General features: G+C 44.3%; 1 protein-coding gene across 17 annotated transcripts in view; it reads right to left on the bottom strand.

Moving 5' to 3' along the window:
• Positions 1-20,350, bottom strand: part of LOC148397320 (potassium channel subfamily T member 1-like) — a 33,838-nt gene that overhangs the window by 10,797 nt on the left and 2,691 nt on the right. For 9 of the 17 annotated variants that reach the window (XM_088375860.1, XM_088375847.1, XM_088375855.1 and 6 more), the window contains exons 2-19: positions 19,372-19,420; positions 19,097-19,267; positions 7,637-7,675; positions 4,904-4,983; positions 4,224-4,329; positions 4,013-4,078; positions 3,377-3,425; positions 2,923-2,982; positions 2,731-2,805; positions 2,524-2,607; positions 1,967-2,061; positions 1,682-1,862; positions 1,450-1,614; positions 1,221-1,357; positions 696-759; positions 479-587; positions 302-410; positions 57-206 (exon numbers count right to left, since the gene is read on the bottom strand). In XM_088375860.1, the coding sequence (XP_088231986.1) occupies positions 57-206; positions 302-410; positions 479-587; positions 696-759; positions 1,221-1,357; positions 1,450-1,614; positions 1,682-1,862; positions 1,967-2,061; positions 2,524-2,607; positions 2,731-2,805; positions 2,923-2,982; positions 3,377-3,425; positions 4,013-4,078; positions 4,224-4,329; positions 4,904-4,983; positions 7,637-7,675; positions 19,097-19,267; positions 19,372-19,420 (1,789 nt within the window). Of the gene's footprint in view, positions 1-56; positions 207-301; positions 411-478; positions 588-695; positions 760-1,220; positions 1,358-1,449; positions 1,615-1,681; positions 1,863-1,966; positions 2,062-2,523; positions 2,608-2,730; positions 2,806-2,922; positions 2,983-3,376; positions 3,426-4,012; positions 4,079-4,223; positions 4,330-4,903; positions 4,984-7,636; positions 7,676-11,725; positions 12,427-19,096; positions 19,268-19,371; positions 19,421-20,350 lie in introns of those variants that run through there. The other 8 variants (XM_088375854.1, XM_088375856.1, XM_088375862.1 and 5 more) reach the window with 4 other exon arrangements.

Below are 20,350 nucleotides of genomic sequence, written 5' to 3'. Positions count from 1 at the left end.
GCAAACAAATGTCTTCTATGGTTTGTAAAAAGCATCCTGAGAGCGCTTTTGCTTACTTTTTATGAGCGTGGAAGGAGGCGTAAGTGAAACTCTTGCCGTCGTACTCCCCGAAAAACTTGCTGTCACATAATCGGATGTGGTAGACCTCGTTGCCGGAACAGCGTCCGTACATCCTTTGCCACTGCTCCGGTGACAACTGGCCTTCCCTGCGGATTTATGAGCACAACGATGACACTTTCACAGATGGTTGATTTGGGAGGAATGCCAAAAAAAATATATATATATGTGTTTGCGCACTTACTGTCCTCTGGAGGTGTGAACGAGGAGCGTCACTAAGGTGGACATGGCCGGACACACGCAGTTGAGTGCAAGCATGGCGTACTTGAACTCCTCCTCACACACGACGTGATCTGGAAATACAGACGGTAATTATTGATTATCGCTGTCCGAAAAGTGGAGAAAATGTTTTTGGAGTTACCAGCAAATTTCACATGGAATTTGTTCTCCGGCTTGAGAATCTGCACGTAGAGGGGACAGTTAGGAGCAAAGTCCTTGGCGGCCCAAGCCCTCAAAATAGTCTGATGATCCTGTGGAGGAGATGCACAGCGAACCGTGCTCAATAATAGCACAATTGCACGGATGGGTGTGGTCTGACGCAATTGCCATTGACGTTTTGAGTTTGTCATGTGACTTACCGCGGCAGTTCGGTCACCCTCGTTCCTGCTGCTCAGGATGAAACACGCCTCGGCGTCGTCCATTCTAAAGCAGATGAAGACGGTGTCACAGGCGGGCGGTTGTGTGTGAGGTGCTTGATGATCATTAAAGGCGATGCATTTTTTATCACTGAGATCGATTGGAGTAGTGCCTTGATTTACTCGTTTAATTTGTTCCCTGACCAGGCTTGGAATTCAAAGTACTTCTCAAATCTTTCCACATTAAAATGAATGGGAATGCCATTAACACCAATCAAGTATTTTGTACCATAGAATAAATAGAATGGAAATAATCAAACAGTTTGTGCGTCAAAATTGTATGCGTTGGTTGTGCGATTCCTGGTGTGTGCAAATTGACCGCCAGGAAGCAGTATTACAGAGGATGACTAGGATTATTAGAGATTATGATTTTAATCTGTTGTGGTGATAGAAAAACATATGATAGGTCTGTTATGAAGTTATTATGATATCATTTCAAATCTACGTAACACGTCAGCGAGCACTCACTTGGCCCTCATCAGGTCCTGGTCTTTGAGGGCGGACCCTTGAAGATAAATGACCCTCTGCGACCACAAAGGTATCTGGAGGATGCGGCGAACCTGAATATCGATATCGGTGGGACACAGGATCACCACATAATAATCCTGCAAGACAGAGGAAAGTGAAGATGCTGTGAAAAGTCCACAATCCGACAGCAATGTGCAAAAGGACGAGGTGGACTGTCTCCAAAGTATACCTGCAACCTGGGATGAGCGTAGAACTCGTTGAGGAAATCCATCAGCAGGTCTATCTTCAGCGAGCTGACACACAACACCACGTGCTTCTCCGTCTGTGCTCGGTGGCGACTGTAGTTCCCGCCTAATTTCTGGCTCTCCATCCACAGGTAGGCGAGTTCTTCAAACTGAAAGCGTTTTGAGTGGAAGCACGAAAAGCCTTCAACAGATTTCTGTTGCCTCGCGCCTCCTTACCTGCAGCGGGAGCACCACCAGGGCTACGCAAATGAGAATGACCACCAGTAGCTGCGAGGGCCAAATCTGAGGCGTCACATCTCCGTAGCCCACGGTGGAGAAGGTCACGATGCAGAAGTAGAAGGAGTCAAACAGGGTCAGGTTCTTTCCGGCTCTCTCCAGGTGCTGGATGCCGCACGCTCTAGATAAATGTCACAGATGACGTTCAACAAAAGTGATTTTTTTTTATTTTCATGTGGGTGTGGCAAGACCAGTGATTTTGTTGTTGAGTAGACGCGCACTCACCCGGTGAAAACCAGACACAGTAAAGTGCAGATGAGGATGAACACCTGGTTGAACATGGCCGAGTGTGTCCTCTGGATGGCACGGTGGAAGTCATTCTGATAACACCACAGAAGAGCTTACTGTTCACAGCTCATCTGCTCTTACTGTATGTGTACTTTTTTTGTTTTTTAATCTGTTACAGGAATCATTTTTGTTAACATTTGTTCCGTGTTAGTATGCTTCGCATGTCACCACCTGTCCGGCGCGGCGTGGCGTGGCGTGGTGTGGCCTTGCTCTGCCGGTCTGCTTGGTAGCAGATTACACCAGCTGTCTGATTACAACTTTGGCAGGAAGCCATTGGCAGAGCTAGAGGGGGCGCTGTGGGGGCACTGCCCACCCCCCCACCCCAATACGTGCTTGAACTACCTCAGATGACTCTGGGCTTCTTTGCAATTTTTTTTCTAAGTTAGCATCTGTCCTCCATCGAGAACATATTCGGAATCTTCAACAGCATGTTAAAAAAAAAGTGTTTTGTTTTGTTTTGCGGATCCCCTGAGATAACTCCAACAGATACTTACAATCATGTTTTCCAGCGCCCCTTTGGCAAGCCAGCAGTTTAGAAAAACCGGAACAAATATGTTTCGTAAAGGATGCCAGAAGATCTAGAAAAAGCACAGCGAGTCCAAAGCAGTGATCAGCAGGAAGGTCAGGCAGTCAATACTGGGGTGTTTTTGGACACAACAATTTGGTCTCAAAAGAAATGCCCTTCCTTGTTTATTACTTACCGTGATAATAAACGGCACTGTATTGATCATCTCCAATATGAAGGATATCTGGAATATCTGCTCCCAAATGTTGCCCTGGAGAGCAAATTGATCATGAGGAAACTTCTGAACAAGCAGCAGTTTAGAAGATAAGCAACCATTTTTCTCAAACTCGCCACAAATTTGAAGACAGGCGTCAAGAAACTTCTTTACCTTGTAGCTGAGATATGTGATCAGCATGGTCTCCAAAAAACTGATTAAAGCCACGGTCACCTAAAGTGGAGCAGAAAAAAATTTTCATGAAACTCTGGAATTTGAAAAGTTTGTTGAGGTGAGCAACTACTTTTCTCCTTTCGTTTCACCAAGGTTGAGCAACTGAACTGATTTATGGGTGTGGTGTTTGGTGGGGAAGGCCACTGCGAATTCGTTTGAGCTCTTAAGGATTGAATGTGTGTGTGTGTGTGTGTTTAAGATACTTAACACAAATACAAGAGAGGGTCCAAATGAATCATGATGAAATAAATCCATCCATCTACTTAAGTTCTTGTCTTCATTATGGTTGCAGGTGAGCTGGAGTCTTGAACACTAGACTCTAACGAGCACTGCTGAGATTTCACCCCCCACCGTGCTGCCCATTATAAATCAGATGAAAAATAAATATGCTCACCTGGATAGCCCACAACGGATCCGGTCTGGTAACCCAGAAAATCAACTTCCTTTTAAAAAGCACAAGTCCATTAGTGACAATATTGTCATTTGAAAATACTGATGTACCTTGACTAGAGTTGAAAGTAAGCGCTGAGAAGATGAAGCAAATGACATGCATTAAATTCAAGCTCAAAATGAGTGAATAATCTCAGTGACGTTTGCGTATAAGGAAACTTTTATGAAAATTGACTATAATGAGGCATAAGGACTCAATAAAGGCCAGCCAAGGCCTTAAAATCATTTAAAATGAATTAAAATCATTTCTAAGTTGTCTCTGAAAAACAAAAGCTGATAAAAGTGAGGAATGTGTGGCAAAAAACGTGAAGATAAATTGAGTTCAATGAAAGTAAATAGTACGTAGATGCAATATACTGCCTCCTAGTGGCCAAGACACGCACACATAATACACAATGCTCACTGAAATATTGATTTCTTAATGTTTTGTTTACTCTGTGTTACTTCTTAGTTATATAAAAATGGGTTATTGATGGGGCGCTGGCATAGAATATTTGTATCAATTTCAAAGTTGATTTATGAATTCAACTCAAAAGTCAAGGTACCACACAACATGGTTGCATTTCACAGGAGAACGAACCAGTTGATTTCGGGTGACTCCGATGTTGAATTGGGCCAGGTGGAGTCCCGAATCATTGAGTTGTGACTAGAAAAGAAAAAAAAAAGAGAGAGAAATAATGCAATTATTGCCTTTTAAAACTGCTTCTTATTCCAAGAGCCCCTTAAATCCGGTCAAATCCAGCCGAATTAAAAAAACAAAACCCAGATGAATCCATTTTGGTGACACTCACCACGGGTTTCCGTTGGTCTCCTTGAGATCGTCCAGGCTGACTCTCACGATGTAGAGCACGCAGGTGAGGATCTTCAGGGAGAAGTTGAACAGGCGGATCCTCAAGCCTGCATAACGGCAAAAAGAAAACAACAACTTTGACCGTGCTCGACGTTTGTCCGGTTTAAGCGTGCGTCAGCTCAATTGACGGCTTTTCTGGCTCAGCATTGTTATTTTCTCGCCGGGCGTGAATAATTGCTCGCCGCTAATTTCCCCCCCAGGAGAATAGCTTTGGAATCCCACAATTCCGGAGATGGATGACGATTAATCGGAAACTGGGCTGCAGTGTGTCCTGGCGACCAGATGGCGGTAGCAGCTGCGTTCCCCGCGTCAATGATATGGTAGCAGCTGAGCATCGATTCTGAGCAAGGTGGCCCCCGCAGCAAAGGGTGACATTTTCATTCAATTCTGCAGCTCCTGAGAGGTTCACATCAATGTTTCCCCCAGCGATCTTTATTGCGTTTCCTCATTAGGACAACGCCATGCCCTTTGTCTCAACGATGGATTTAATAGGAGGCATAATGCAATTATCAAAAGCCCATGTGAGATTGAGCAAGGTTGGACGCTTCGTCACGGAGTGCCTTTTTTCTGCACCGAGCACATTTTTATCGCGAGCTTTCAACCGTATTTTACTCTACTTACTTGACCTTTGGTTTTTGATGAAGAAAAGCTTCAGTCTCTCCTTGAAGGTGTTTTCGTTGACGTAGAACTCCACCTGCACCCTGTTGGGAGAAGCGTCGTGACTTGGATGAAACGTTAAATAGTCTTCCAATCGCTTTGTGGTTTCCGACAAACGTATGAAATCCCCAAACCACCCAATCGTTCACTTTTCAGCACAACACTTCATCTGAACGTAACACCTTGTGTTTTTAATCATGAACAACAGAAATCCAAAGGGAAGCCGATGCGGCGCGTTTCAACAGCCCCGGTGGAGCCGACGAGCACTTAAACTGCGATGATGACGATGATGATGATATGTAGGGGAGCTCCGATAAATGCGGCTTCTGTACCGCAGCAAGAATGATTGTCGCTAATGAACGCAGAGGGAGTTATTAAAGGAGCACCGAGCTGACAAGATGAATCAGGGGGCACAAAAGAGTCGGCGAGGAGATGAGAGAGCAGTAGGCCCACATGATAGTGGGCGGAAGAAAATAAGAAACGCTAATTTCCCCTGGTCGCATGCGATGGCCTCTGTCGCCATGGAGACAGATTCCAGGGCAGGAAAGGCTTTCATAAGCAAACAACATCCCTGAGACGCTGAATTGTGGCCAAAGCATGTCAATCAAGTGCCAATTGGTGGCAAATGAGATCAATAACCCAGCAGGTGGTTCCCGCTGTCGGACGGGCGGAGAGTTTGCGCACTCCGACCTGAAACGGGACTCCAAAATAAACTGCAGTCTGAGAATAGAATTGATGTGATGTCACGCTTTGTTTGAACTGGCTTGCCGTGTGTTTGTCTGCGTCTCCGTGTGGGAGGGTGAGATGAGAGTAGTAGCACGCAGCCTTGCATGGTGGGAAAGCAAAAGCAAAAAAGAGTGGTAGCTTTCAAAGGGGAAAGAAATATTGGTCTATTTTTTATTCTTCTTCTTTTTTCATTGACAGAAGAAGCTGAGCCTCGGACTCAATGACAATGTGAAGGACAATGAGTGGGACTGATTTTTTTTCAAGTAGCAATAGCAATGGTTCTCGGTATGCTAAAAATTTGGCCCAAGACTTCATTTTTTTTTCCTTGAATGACCTTGAGAAATTGCGGAAAATTTACATTTAATCAGCATTTTAATTTGCCTTTATGGGTTTTTTTTTTAACTGTAATTCTTCTGCCAAACTGTATTTACAATATAAGTTACTTGGTAAAAGTAAATATCTCCCCCTGAAGACATTTCCAGATCGGCCAACGGTGCTTGTGTGTACTTTTATTCCCATAAAGCTAGTGGAACAAATTGTTACAGCTGAAAACAAAATGTCTCTATTTACTTTATGTTTAGTTTGCACAAGTGCCGCTGTGTACACAACAATAACCGATGCAAAGCCAGCAGTGCATGAATTCCAATTAAGGTGGCACCGCTCCTCATGTTCACGCCGTCACCAATCTTGCCGTGACGCGGTGACATTTAATAAACTTAAGCTGCCGTGGAAGCTGCACAGCATCAGTCTTCCGTTCTCCGTCATCGCTTGAATTCATTGTTATTTATATTTTGTTGTATTTATTCTCCGTTGAAATACAGGTAGGTAGCAAAGCTTAGATGTGATCTAAAAGCTGCAGCCACGCAAAAAAAAAAATACGCCTCGCTGTCCAGAAGGGGATGATATTGTAGAAATGGCTCAAGTCCAAAACACTTAGGAAGTAGATAAGTTTGGTATAATCACTGAAATATTGGCCAGCGGCCCAAAGAGATCAAAGTGCAGGTGACTTTTGGTTCTCCGAGTCATCGCTACAAGGCAGCGGCCAAAATGTTTTCATTCAAAACTCTTTGCGGTAGTTTCCAGATGACTTAGCATTTCAAATGAGATGAAATAATGCCGCTGTCAAAAGTCTCTCAAGATCCATCACGCTATTTGGACGCGAATGTGCAGACGGAGCAAGAAAGCGTATTGAGCAATGTGAAGATTTTGAGAAGCCAATTGGAATAAAAGGTTCAAATCCAAACGGAAGAAAAAATGTTCAAATATTTACGAGACTCTATCAAATTGTTTGTGCGACTGCTCGAACGGACTGAAAAGGAGGTGGCGATATCGTATGTAACATCACTCAGCCGCTTGACACAAGCGGCGCCTGGAGGCAAAAAGTGCATGGCAACATGCTTAGAGCTCACCACTTAGGATGCCCCCCAGAGAACTCAATCCATTTGCTACCAGTGGTACGTGATCGTAAATAGGCAAGGAGCCGGTGCAAATTGCCAAATGCTGCTTTATTGGAAGCATGCAAAGTGCACACAACTGCCTCTCTTAGAAATGGATCAATTGTCAATCATATCCACTGACAGGCTATTTTTTTTTTTTTTTCCACTACACGTGCCACCTTTTCATCATTTAGTGTGGAGTTATCAAATTAAAATAAATCAAAAATATTGATGAAAAAAATAAATATTAAAAAATATTTACACATAATAAACCATATTTAAATAAATACATTCAAAAATATATTTAAAAAATGAAAACATTTCAATTTTCTTGGAAGTTTCGTCACCACAAGTGTTGAAAAGGTAGCCATAAATCAGCATTGTGCAGCGATATCATCGCTCAGTCAGGCAAGAATCATAAAAACCACCCAAAGACAATAAAAACAGTGTGACTGATGTCTGCCGCCTCTGCCTTCATTTCCCAGTGCGTGACGTGACCCATGCCATGCAAGCCGTGACCGTGCCAGAGACTTACTGGGCATTGGTTGAGTCCATACTGTACTCCTCCTGATACCTGGATGCAGCACACATGAACATAATAGACAGGACAGAGAGAGATGGCTTAAAAAGCTGACGCTGGGAGAAGGAAAACAAATAAAAGCCAATGCAAACCATGGGAGACGGCTGAACACAAACCGTCCCACGTCCCGGCGAATCAGGAATGAAATCCGATTGATTTCGCTCCAGGCCATTATGGCTGACAGTTATAGCTTCAAAGTTTCTGACAAGGCGTCAACGCATTTTCGCCTTTCTAAATGGGCTAATGGAGTCTCGCTCCATTAAAGCCGGGAGGAAGCAGCTGGGTCGCCAGAAATGATGCGCACATCCCATTAATCTCAAACATCTTGCCTTATGGACAACATGGCTGAGTCACTGATTCAATCCTAATGGCTCGATCAAATGCCCAATTGTGGCTGTTGGTAACCAGCAGTTGCTTTTAGTGGCCTTGCTCGAGCGTACGCGCCTCTCGTTCACTTCAGTCATTTGCTGTTGACAATCTGGACGCTCATGAGATCATTCAGTTGATTTAGAAAGAAAACAACCAGGACAAAAAAAAATGTGCGACTGACAAAGTGGTCGACATGGTACATAGAAACAAGAAGATCTATGAGCTCACTGACGCTCATCTGGTTGTAAACACATCTCTTTGCAGCTTTGCTAGCATCAAAACATATTCAATCCATATTCATGCAATCAGCGTGCCCTTTGGATATCAATCCCCGTCGGGCCAAGCGCGCCACGTTCGGCTCACCTCTGCGCGGCAGATGTAAAATCCCGAGGCTGAGCTGAGTTAGCGAGACAACAAGTGGAAGGCGGCACTTTGGAAGCATGCTTCCCTGGAAGCGAGGGATGAACGCATCTGAAGAGGGAGGGCCTCGTACGCCGCCACTATCTCTGCAGCAATTTCAAGGGCAAATGGGATTTGTAGTTTCATTTGCGAAGCAAGGCCAAGAATTTCAGAGCTGGCAGTGGAATGCGTAGGGACTCGGTCGTTGTATCATTATGTTCCTTCCGGGATATTTTGCACGGTACCATGCCATTCTGCTTGTCATACACGCTAAGATTGTTGAGGCCACATTCGGCTGCCCACCCAATTCAACATCCGTTCAGCCTCTCCGTCTCTTTAAGATTCAATAACTTTCCTAATTCAATTTCCCTCTTCCACTCTGCGAGGCTCTGCGGGTTGAGTCAGAGGTAAAACGGAATTAAAAAAAAAAAAAAATTGGCGAAATAATTGCTTATTCTGCCTCCCGAATGAATCCGTGTGACATATCGATCTATGAGCGCGTGGGAGGGTTTGTGTCGCCCCGCTGGTGCGAGCACGACATTCATTTGAGATTCGTAAAGCTCGCATGTATTTGTAGATAAATGTACTCATTATTTTTTTATTCGATCATTTGAAGGCATGCTAATCAGGAGGATTCTTTTGCGCTGACTTCATTAAAGATAACGACAAAGATGGACAGCGTATAATCAGAGGACTACTTGGAAAAACAGCTCATTAATAACCGGGGAATGAGATCAAATGAAAATCTAACTGTTATGTGATGAACGCGGGGGCACAAGTGATCATTGTGGACATGAAAATATTGGGCGGGGGTGTCCAAATGCCGTCCTCGAGGGCCGCTATCCTGCGTGTCTTAGATGTTTCTCTCCTCCAACACACCTCATTGTTTGAGGATTTGAATCAGGTGTGCTGGAGGAGGGAAACATCGAAAACTCATTTCTGTCATAGTTTCTGATTGTCAACGTCTTCTATATATATATAGTACAGGCTACAAAACAAACTGATGAATAACTAGTTTTGAAATCAGACAGTAGTAAAGATTTTTAAAAAGACGAATGGTAATGAAAATTGCAAGCGACATCTCTATTTTTTTTAAAAGTGAAGACGATTTGTAATGACACCAAGTCGATGCAAACATTTTCATGGCGGGCCACATAAAACGATATGGCGGGCCATATCTGGCCCCCAGGCCTTGAGTTTGACACCTATGATCTAAAACATCAGGAGAGCGGTCCTCGAGGAGCGCACTTGGACAACCCTGATTTAGGGACTTGAGATAATCTCGAATTGAATTACATATTTTTGATTGTACGTTTAAATTGTCCACAAATGTGTGAAATGACCAAAGCGATCTATCAAAAGGTGCCAGCGTGATCAAATACAATTGCCAGGGGGGAAAAGGGAACAAATAATAAAAGTTGATAAATTGCAAAAGTGGTTGAAACTGGCAGCCTCAGATGCTCTGCGGAAAGATGGGCCGTCGAGCGGGATGCGGTTCCGCCTTTCTGTCACTCAACAGCGCTGCTCTTTATCTGATTGCTTCTGGGCTTCTGCTGGCTCTGAATAAACAGACTTGACCACTCAAATCTTTTCGATCTCAAATAGACTCTTCACAGCAAGGTAAAATCCGTCTTTCGGTTGAGACCACATTCAGCTGTTGAAAATGCTCCAAGGCTCATTACGCATCGACATTACTGAGCAATAAAATACTGCTTAGGTTGTTGTTGTTGTTTTTTTAACACACAGAAACAACAACAGAGTGGATAATTTATGTATAGATACATTCTGCTGCTGCTGCTGCTGCTGCATTGGATCACTCTATTGATCTCCTTGCCATTATTTTTGCAAAGGCAAATTCTATGGGGGCTGTATTTCAACAAGCAAAACAGCCTTGAATTCTGTCAACATGATGTGGCTGGCCTTTCAAATTGAAAGACTGAAAGCTGAGGCTAAGGTAACTCCTTCAATGAAAATGCAGGTGGTATATACGTATATATATAAATAAATAAGCAGCTAAGTGAGTGACACCTCAGGTGTCAAACTCATTTTTTCGATAGTCTCCCCTCAGAGGGACGCTTTGCCTGAGAGCTACATTAATATGTAATCACCTCATTATATTAAATGTACAGTGCACTTAACACTCTCTGCATTAGATTGATATTACAGTAGTGCCAAGAGATTATCACCAGTCGCTCATCTCTTTGAACTAAATGGGAACGTCATTAGTGCATTACAGTCTGCACCCTCCCCCCAAAAATGTCTAAATAAGAGAAAAGACCCAAATTTGATTGTATTGTTTTGTATTAATGCTGCAATCAAAGTCATTGTGCTGCTCCTACTGTTATGGCCGTTTTAGCCACCAGGGGGCAATATAATACAACAGTCTTGCATTGTCAATGTTGCTCATTTTGGGTGGAAATGAACCAGGACTACGACAAATGGCTGGCAAGCAGTCCAGGTTGCAATTGCCGGGATCGCTTCCAGCAAATCCGTGACCCCAATGAGGACGAGCGTAATTCAAAATGGTTAGCTCGTTGGATGAAGCGCGACTCATATATTTCATGGTCAGCTCAGCATTAACAACAACACGGAATCAACACAGCTAAAGAGTAAACGGTGAGCGATTCTGGAAAACCTCCCGAGTCGAGTCCCCACTGCAGCAGCAGCAGCAGCAGCAGCAGCAGCAGCAGCAGCAGCAGCAGCAGCAGCAGCAGAGTTGTGCAGTGCTCTCTGAAGCACAGCCAAAGCACCAAAAAAAGCACATTTGTGTTTTGTGCTGCCAACCCCGCTTTAAATAACCCGCAGGCTTCAAGTGCAAAGATAATTGCTGTTTGTGACAGCTGTCAATCAAATAGTAGGGCATCAGTGCCCTCAATCACACAACAGCATTGGTTGCTATGTCAACCCATGGTTTGCATTTGATACTTAATAAGATAGCGTTAGGGCAAAAAAAAAAACTTTCCCTTGAGACTCATTCAATTCTAATGGGAATGCAGCATCTACGGAATTATGTAATGACTGAAGTGTTAAGTTAAAAAAAAAATTTAAAAAATGACAGCAGGTGCCTTTGCAATCTGTCATGCAATTGCCGACCGACCACCGGCAGAGGCTGTCAGGACATTTTGACCTAAGCAGGAGGGATTCAACATTAAACGGCGATTTCATTTCGATCAGCACTTCAAGTTTGGACGCGCGGTATTTACGCGAAAAGACCAATCCATGTCTGTACGTGCATCGTCGCGTTTCGGATCTCCGCGGCAGCTCGATTCTCTCTACCTTTGGCCGACATCGCTCCCAAACGAGTCCATGCTCCTCAGGGGGTTGGACGAGTGCGCCCAGGTGGGCTCGGGGGTTTTCCGCACCTCGGTCTTCACGTCTGGGTCGATCTCCGAGGGCGAGGGTGTCAGCTTGGCGCCCGCCATGCTTCTCTGTCGAACCGCCCCCCACCCCCACCCCCCCTCGTAGGCAGGCACACGAGCTCGCTCAACGCATCTTCGTCTCACTCAAGCAACACGGAGCGGAGGAGGGCGAGAACATTCCTTCCTGTCGCATCGGCGGGTGATCTTCGGAGAGATACTGTGAGGAGCCAAGGCTCGCCTCCTGCTCGCTTCTCCATCCCTGACGGAGAGGAGCGCAGCGCAGCGGAGCGGAGCGCAGCGCAGCGCAGTCTCCCTGCGCGCGTCGTCACGACGTAACGTCAAAGCTGCCTCGACCAACGAGTCTCTTCGTCTTACATAACTTGAGTTGGAGCCGTTTTGGTTTATGTAAAGGTTATCGGTCCACTTGAATGTAAATTCATCGAAGACTTGGCGAGCTCTTTTTGTTGTGACAGCCGAACGCAAAGCGCAGTCAAATAAGCAGGTGGCCGCTTCTGCATGGCAAAAAAGATTAAACGAAGGTGGGCTACACTCAAGCCAAACGCGTTTTTTTTTTTTCCATAAAACACTTTTAAAGTAGGCATAGAAAAAAGATTATTTCAATCCTTTTCCCACTAAAACTCTCTTGAAATCTACCAAACTCATATTACAAGACATAATCCCGGTTGCTGATTGTCAAACCTCAACCCTGACTGACCTCCCAAAATAACCCGCATAAAACCTAAAACTGGATTTGGTCAGCCAAATCCCGACATAGAATCGATAGTCATTAAACACTACAAAGAAACTGCTGATAAAAAGAAGCAGGCGGAGTTTTGTTGGATGCAAGCACGGAAGACAAGACGCACGCATTGATTGGAGCCGAGAGACATTCAGTGGCATGACGGGGGAAGTGCGGATTGAACGCATCCGATTAAAAAGACACCGCAGGCTTAATGCATTCTGCAGCTAATGAACCAGGTGGCAGCAGAGATTCATTTTTTTGCACCGCAAAGGCAATCAAAGGAAACGCTTTTTAATTCAAACACCACCAAAAATACAAAAGACCCCATGCTGCAATCTGCAATGTTCCATTCTGTGTACGTGGAAACCATCTAAAACTACTTTCTCAAGTGCTCTCAGTGCTTGGCACAAAACGTGAGATTGGACAAAGTGACACAAGCCGATGGATGGTTGGATGGATGACTGGAAGGACATGACATCTTTGTGCCAATGAGATCACATTGCAACTTGCCACACTGAGTGCTGACTCATTACGGGCATAGGCATTTAAGAAATGGAAACACATATTATAAAATTATATATATATCTAAATATATTGCCAAAGTTGGAATCGTTCCGTAAAAAACCTGAAATTTATGGAGATGAAAGGTCATGAACAAGGAATTTGCTAATTTCAAAATTGGCTCTTAAATCTCATTCACTCCCAAAGACATATTTAGATGTATTTTCAGACCCCACACATTCAATACAAAATACTTCAGGAGTTAGAGTAAAAAAAAAAAAAAAAGGTTTTACTTTATGTCTAAAGTATCGGTGTCTGGTAACAGCAAACACTGCGAGGACTCGATACATTAAGATACGGCCGGTATCGTCAGTCGCCCGTCGCTACTTTGTTCTCGACCAAGAGGACAAAACGGTTATTTAGTTGTTAAAGCTGTAAATGGTCCAATCACAACAAAACACGCCGTTCCTTCCCCACAAAGCTCCACATGACAGGATACTCAAGCGACACGCGCCAAGCGGCAGATGGCCACTGAGAGCTGCAATGATGCCTCTTATGTCAAAACATATTAAGGCAGCAAGCTGGCGCCGCTGGAGGCGAGCAGCACAAGTCTCGCCTGTGCCACTGGCTACAGCTTGAGCAACACACACACACACACACACACACACACACACGCACACACAACTCCATCCTGCAGTGCGCAAATTGGTCTTCTGATGTAAAAAGGTCCCACGAGCCACTTATTGTTATAACCTTATGTTCTTTTCTGAAATGGAAAACATTGGAAGGAATCGTCTCCCCAAAAAACCTGCTCAACTTTTTGGTCTTTGGACTTGCCGTACATGTGATTGCTGGATTCTGTCTAGAAGTCAAAGGTTGGCTAATTGCATGAGCTTCCGCTCCGACAGACATTTTGCAGGATCTCTTTGTTAAAAAAGATTTTGCCTAACTGAAAGAGTTTTGTAGCAGTTGAAAAGATCAGGTGCGCCTCCCCCTGGAGGTCAAAAGAACTGCAGCAGCCTCAAATAAATAAGATTTTTTTTTTCATTACAGAAAGGCTAAATTGATTGACGTTTATTTCCCATGGTGAATAAGTAGTGTGTGAAGTGCTAGAGGGCTCCAGACTGCCTCATTTTTTTATATTTACTGCACATAATAACATTTAAGAGTCGTGTTACACCATCAAATGATACTCTGACTTGTTAGTCGAATATGAAAATCTCAGGTGGGTTGTTTGAAATGCGCTTGAATTAAATTTGTTTGCCGAGTGAGCAGAGGCTTAGTGTTCCACAGATTTATTTTTTGTTCCCTCAACAAAAATGCATTCATGTGTAGCGAACTAAAGCGGATTTATGGACGAAAGGTCGCCGCTGTCCTGATTGCTTTTTCTCCCCAAAAGGATAAATCATCGATGACGTGCAGATTTTAAAATCGACGTTCCAAAACGGATGACGCCTTACTCAAAATGACCGCCGTCACAGCTGCTTATCAAAATGAACAGGGCCGACACCCCTGAACGATGCTAATTAGGCAAGCGAGACGAGGCACGGACGCCGAAGAATAAACACAGGAGGGGATCTCCGAGCAAAGCTGTTAAAGCTCAAAACGATTTTTCTTTTCATCTAATCGTTCTCTCTGCCGTTTATCTTTAATTGTCTGCTCTGTTTGACTCCTGCCTTCTTAGTCATTCTAATGTCGCGGATAATTTCGAGCAATCTAAGTGCTGATGGTTTTACACGGTCTGAGTTTATACGAGCTGCGACACGTCGACTAAAAAGGGGATTGATCCCTCGTATTTCTGTCCATAATGCAAAATTTGGCGATTACACGTACGAAGAGAGAATGACAACGTCAGCCGCCCGCACTTTGCCACTACAAGAATCATCCAAACGAGAGCACATCGCGGCCCCGCTCAAGTCGAGTGGCCCCCCCGAGTGTCGTCCACCCACTCGGTAGCAAAGTGCAAACTGCGTGTGTCCCTGAGAAAAACAAGCGGTCTGTCAAACTTGTCAGAAGATGATTTGGAGAAAAGTGGATCTGTGCAAGATTAGAAAATGCGCATTTCCATTCTAAAGAAGCCTCCGGTTATTTATCTAGCATAATCTTGGCCTGCATTTTCTGTTTCTTTTTCCTTGTTGTTTATCAGGTCATTTATCAGATTCTCGCGCTTGCTCAGGTGAAACAATACCGCTGACAATGCTCAAAGGACACGCGTATCGTAAGCAAGGAAAAAAGCACTCGACTCGTCTCACACACTCACCCACACAGTTTTCTGTGGGTATAGCAAAAAACAAACAAAGTGGGGTACAGTGTTCCTGTTGCCATTAACGGGAGTTGAGATCATTTATCAATGTGTAACCCAAGCAAAATGATATCTTATTGAGCAAAGAGGAAATTGAGGATGCACCCCCATCCACATTCGCTGTCAAGGGAAAAGCTACCAAAGAAGATGAGCTATGTGATTGGATTATTCAAACCCTCTAACTGTTTTCTCAGTAACTAAGTAAATTATATTCATATTGCTTTTTTGTAGTGGACTCGAAAAGTGCTTTGCACAAATATAGTCTTTTTATTTTTAGCTTTGCATAAATATAGTCTTTTTATTTTCCTCTATAAAAGCGCAATATTAATTTTGGTTCTACTTTTGGGGTCATGATGGTGGCTAGTATATATATATACATATTTTTTTTTAAGTTAGTGGTGAGAAGCACTAGTATCTCATCTGAGTGCTGCAATTTTTGATTAAATTTCTGTCAGAGGAGATTTACTTGTCCTGTGAAGTAGAATTTATATAGACTCAAAAAGTGGAATTTAAAATAGTACAGAAGAGCAGCCAAAGTTGGGAGTTACCTTGGCAGAGATTAGGAATAAAGATGGCAGCTTTCCAGCAGACATTCGCAACTTGTTTTTTTTTTTTTTTTTTGGACTGAGGCCCGCCTGCATGGTGTCCAACAAGAAGTAGCAGCACGATAAATTACCAGCCACGCTTAAAAGAAACCAACTTTGACAGGGGTCATGCTCTTGAGTCTTACAGAAGACATGAGCAGCAATATTAGCATTGACTGTTAGCCGCCAGAATGCTAGTGGATTATCCACGGATGATATCTTTCAATGTTTTTACATCAGAGGGAATTTAAGAATCGCACTGTACATGAAACGACACGGCGGCTTGCCACAGTCGCAAATGTTTCACTGTCGGCCGGGTCAGCCATTCTGGACGTTCTGGATTTAGTGGCCAATTAACACCACTTATTCTGTCAACTCCCTTCTGTACGCCGTCTCATTCAAAGAGAGAAAAACACCCGGCTCGATTATACACGGAGAGGAAAAGATGGATGGAACCAATTTTATACCTGCAGTTCGTTGTGTGTGAGGTTTTTTTTGCCTCTCTGGATGTATAAGAGGCTTGCTTCTATTTCTGACAATGGCTGAGACAAGCCCCCCCCACTTCCACTGGCTGACACGCTGAGAAACAAACCCACACGCTCTCCAAGGTATAATCAGAATGACACATAGGTGCGCACACACACAAACACACACACACGACAAACCATCAAAATCACTTCCCAGCTCACACTGTCGCAGTCATTAAAGTCCTCAAACAGTAGTTTGAGTCTGGCGATAATAACATCTGTGAAGGGGAGGGAGGACACCGCCCAGGGAGGACACCGCCCAGGGAGGACACCCCCCCCCCCATACACACACCCAAGTTAACGCACCCTCAATCTCTGCAGCACTTTGCAAAAGTGGATTCAACAAGGATATACCAACTTGTAACAAGGCCCAATTATGCTAATTTGCAGCAACACACTTTTATTCTGGAACTCCACTTGATACATATTTACAAGATCCTCCATTATCTGGCCCCACATTTCATCTCCTGGCTGCTATTTTAGCACCTATTTCATTAAGCCCCCACACTCATCAGGAGAAAGCCCCCCTCCCGTTGCCTCTGATTAGGTGACTGTTGAAAAGCTGTGATTCGTGGGTGGGTGCGTCGGGCATCAAGCCCACGACTGTATAGACATCTGTGACAAGTCCACTTTTACTTTTAAAAAGAGCAGAAACTTTTCTTTTTACATACCTCACACAAATAATTTGATAATATTCCAAAAAATATAATAAAAAAAAATCAATATGATGATGACATGAAGAAATTTACGACACTCTGGGAAAAAAGGGACACAAAATGGCCACCGATTTTTACAGCTTATCAGAGGACTCAAATGGAAATGAGTTCTGGCTGGGCGAAACTCTAACTGGAAAAAAGTCAAGCTCTACATTTTAATGTTCTCAAAAAAATGTGACATACAACCGGAATGAACATGTACGTATATATGTTTTCAGATCACTGGAGAAAGAGGAGAGCAGGATTAAATCTCAGCCATGCTGACCATGCTAACCGCTACACCAACGGGCTGCTTTATGTACCTCACAAACAGCTGACGTGAACATTTTCACAACATTACTTTCTACTTAACATATAACAAGCTCGACTGTAAATAAATGTGCCTCTTAGCTGGACCCTACTTATCCATGAAACGTTGTCAAGTAAATTGTCTTTATCGCTTCAATACTTCAGACAACAGCGGTTGAATGTGACAGCATGACAAACAGAAGCAAGCAGACGCCAAAGGCGATCAAGACAACGAGCAGGGAGGGGAGGGGCGGGGGGCATGTCCCTCCAGGGGCTAATTTGTTTCCAAGCTTTTCACTTGATGAGACTTGAGCGTAGGAAATAATCAAGATCACGAAAGCGTGAGGAGAGGATACGGCAGAGCAACTAATGGCCGGTCCCCGAAGCTCAGTCACATCATTTGCTTCCTACTCTGTCGCCGGCCAAACCAGCAATTACACGACCGCACCATCACCAGCATCGTGCGCCGCTACTCTGGCGTCTTCATTTGCATTTACATTTCATAGAAATGTGCAAAGGGGAGAGTGTGCGTTGAATTACAGATGTTACTATTTGTATTGGAAATGCAATAACTGCCATGTTGGCACAAACACACACACACAAAGGATTCAAATTGACTAGCGATATGTTGGATGGTTTCTAAGCTTCTTCTCTTTTATGTCAGCAATGTGAGGAAGAGAAAAAAAAAAGACGCAGTTTCATGAATAAAAAAATACATCTCAGGACTCTGAGGGGAAAAACGAAGCATACAAGCGTGTCCTTGCAGAGAGCAAAACATGGGAGTGCGAGTTGAAACGCTTACGCGTAGACAAAATATTTTTCCCTTGATGTAAATCTCTGTGACAACAGCGCACAACGGGGGAGACTCGAAAACCGACGGCGAGCGCAACCGGAAATGACAAAGCCGTGTCGAGACAGAACAACTAACCGAGGCGACAAGGCGGAACATCGTATTTACAGTCATGTCACACGAGACTGTCCCCAACGAGGGCGGCGGGAATAATCTTCCCGTTGGCACACACGTTGGATCAATGAGCTAATTGCCATGCGCCGCAGCCGTTCAAACAATGTTATTGATTCATTGCTGAGATATTGCTGCATCCACAAGCAAGCGGACGCCTAAAGTGGGAAAGATAACGTGGACAATGTGATGCCTGTTGGATGCAGCGGGGAAATGACCAAACAAGCCGCTTGCTATAGAAAGGCGCAGTGATGCGAGCCTGCTGGCTGCTTCAGCAAATGAAAAAAAATGACATCAGATTAATAAGTTATCTTAAAAAGTTTCTTTTTTTTGTGAAAGTCATGATAATTAACCTCACGTTGGCTTTTGTTTTAATGCAGTTGGAAAAAGCAATAGAAAGCGTATGCTCCATTTGCTCTGCAGCAGCACTGCACTGAGCCAAGGAGCTTTACTTCAGCACCATGGAGAGCTCATCAGATGCTGGCCTCTTTCAGCATCTGCTGGTCCTCATCTCAAACCACACCAATAATTCAACTCTTAAGGGACTCCCAAGAGCGCAGGCTACTCGAGCTCGGGCCATTTCCACGCCAGGGGATCGAAAATGTACGTCGCAACACACACAAGGGGCTTTAAAAACCAGCGACGCTTCGAAGAGCTTTTACGCTACCTGTCTTCGTTCTGAAAGGTCTGGTCGCCCAGCAGGAGGTCCCTGAAGCGGTAGCGAGGCGGAAGGGGAGGCACTTCGGTATCCACTTCAGCCATCTTGAGAGTAGAAATGTCCAGGATGACACCAGAGTTGCTGCTGTTGTTCCTCTGAAGGGTCTCAGTTGAGGGCCTGCTGGAAAAACCAAAAGGTGACACCATCAGCATGCTCAAAAAGATGCATCCCTATTTCTTGAACACACTGAAAATACAAAAACAAATTCAATTTGGTTTTCTTACCTGTCGCCATGGGAACTCGATGATCGGCGTGGAGGGCTCATGGCTGCCTCTTGTGGAACGTTTCGGAATGACGAACCCAGAGTGAGAAAGAGACACAAGAGGAGTTCTTTTGAGGAATAAATCACAGATGCTGTAATGCAATCAATTCATGCCTTGTCTGTCTCATCCTTGTTGATCTTATTCTACAAATGGCTCCGCATGCCCAGCCTCGTGATTAATGCGTCTGGGAACCCTGTTTGGATTGGTCTCGGAAAGGCTCGACAGTGGGAACAGCGGTTCGGGTGGTACGTAACAACTTTGCGTTGTGAGTGGTGGCCACAGCGTGGCGTGGGCAGCTTCGAGTGGGCTTAATGTGAAGAGGGGTGGGTGGGTGGACATCAGGAATGGAAAGGGCCAGGTTGCATGCTTCCTTCAGAGGGGCGGGGGGACACAATTACAAGATGAAGCCCTACAAGCATGCCGGTGAACTGAGCAGTGACCTTTATGTTTTCAACGGAAATAATGGGTGAGTCACAATTGGTTTAATGGAATCGTTGCGGAGTGCAGATTCGGGTCATAAAGACAAATGGAGCAAAGGGGGGGGAAATGGAGGCAAGCTCTGGTTTGCAAAACACTCAAACAAATATAATTTAATCCATCTATGCATGCATTTTCTATAGAGCTTGCCTCATTGGGATCATGGATGAGCTACTGACTCAACTGGATGCTAACCACAACTGCACCGCCCAGCCCACTGCGGCAATCATAAAGGCATTTTTGTGCCCGATTCACTTCTTTAAGTAAAATATAAGCAAAAAAATACAACTGCTCAATGACTAAATGAAAACTTATTAGCTAGGGATGGGTGAGCAGTGATACCAGGTAACCGATACCTGGTATCAGTTCTGGAACGTATTGGGTACTTGTGTAGGCTGCTGATCCAAGCCTATGATAATTAAAGCAGGTCTTCAATTCTGTTCCTCTGGGGCAGGGGTCTCAA

This window comes from Syngnathus floridae, chromosome 5, assembly GCF_059516105.1.
Source record: "Syngnathus floridae isolate MCC-2025c chromosome 5, RoL_Sflo_1.0, whole genome shotgun sequence".
Classification (NCBI taxonomy): Eukaryota; Metazoa; Chordata; class Actinopteri; order Syngnathiformes; family Syngnathidae; genus Syngnathus; species Syngnathus floridae.
This window is presented reverse-complemented; position numbering and strand designations above follow the sequence as displayed.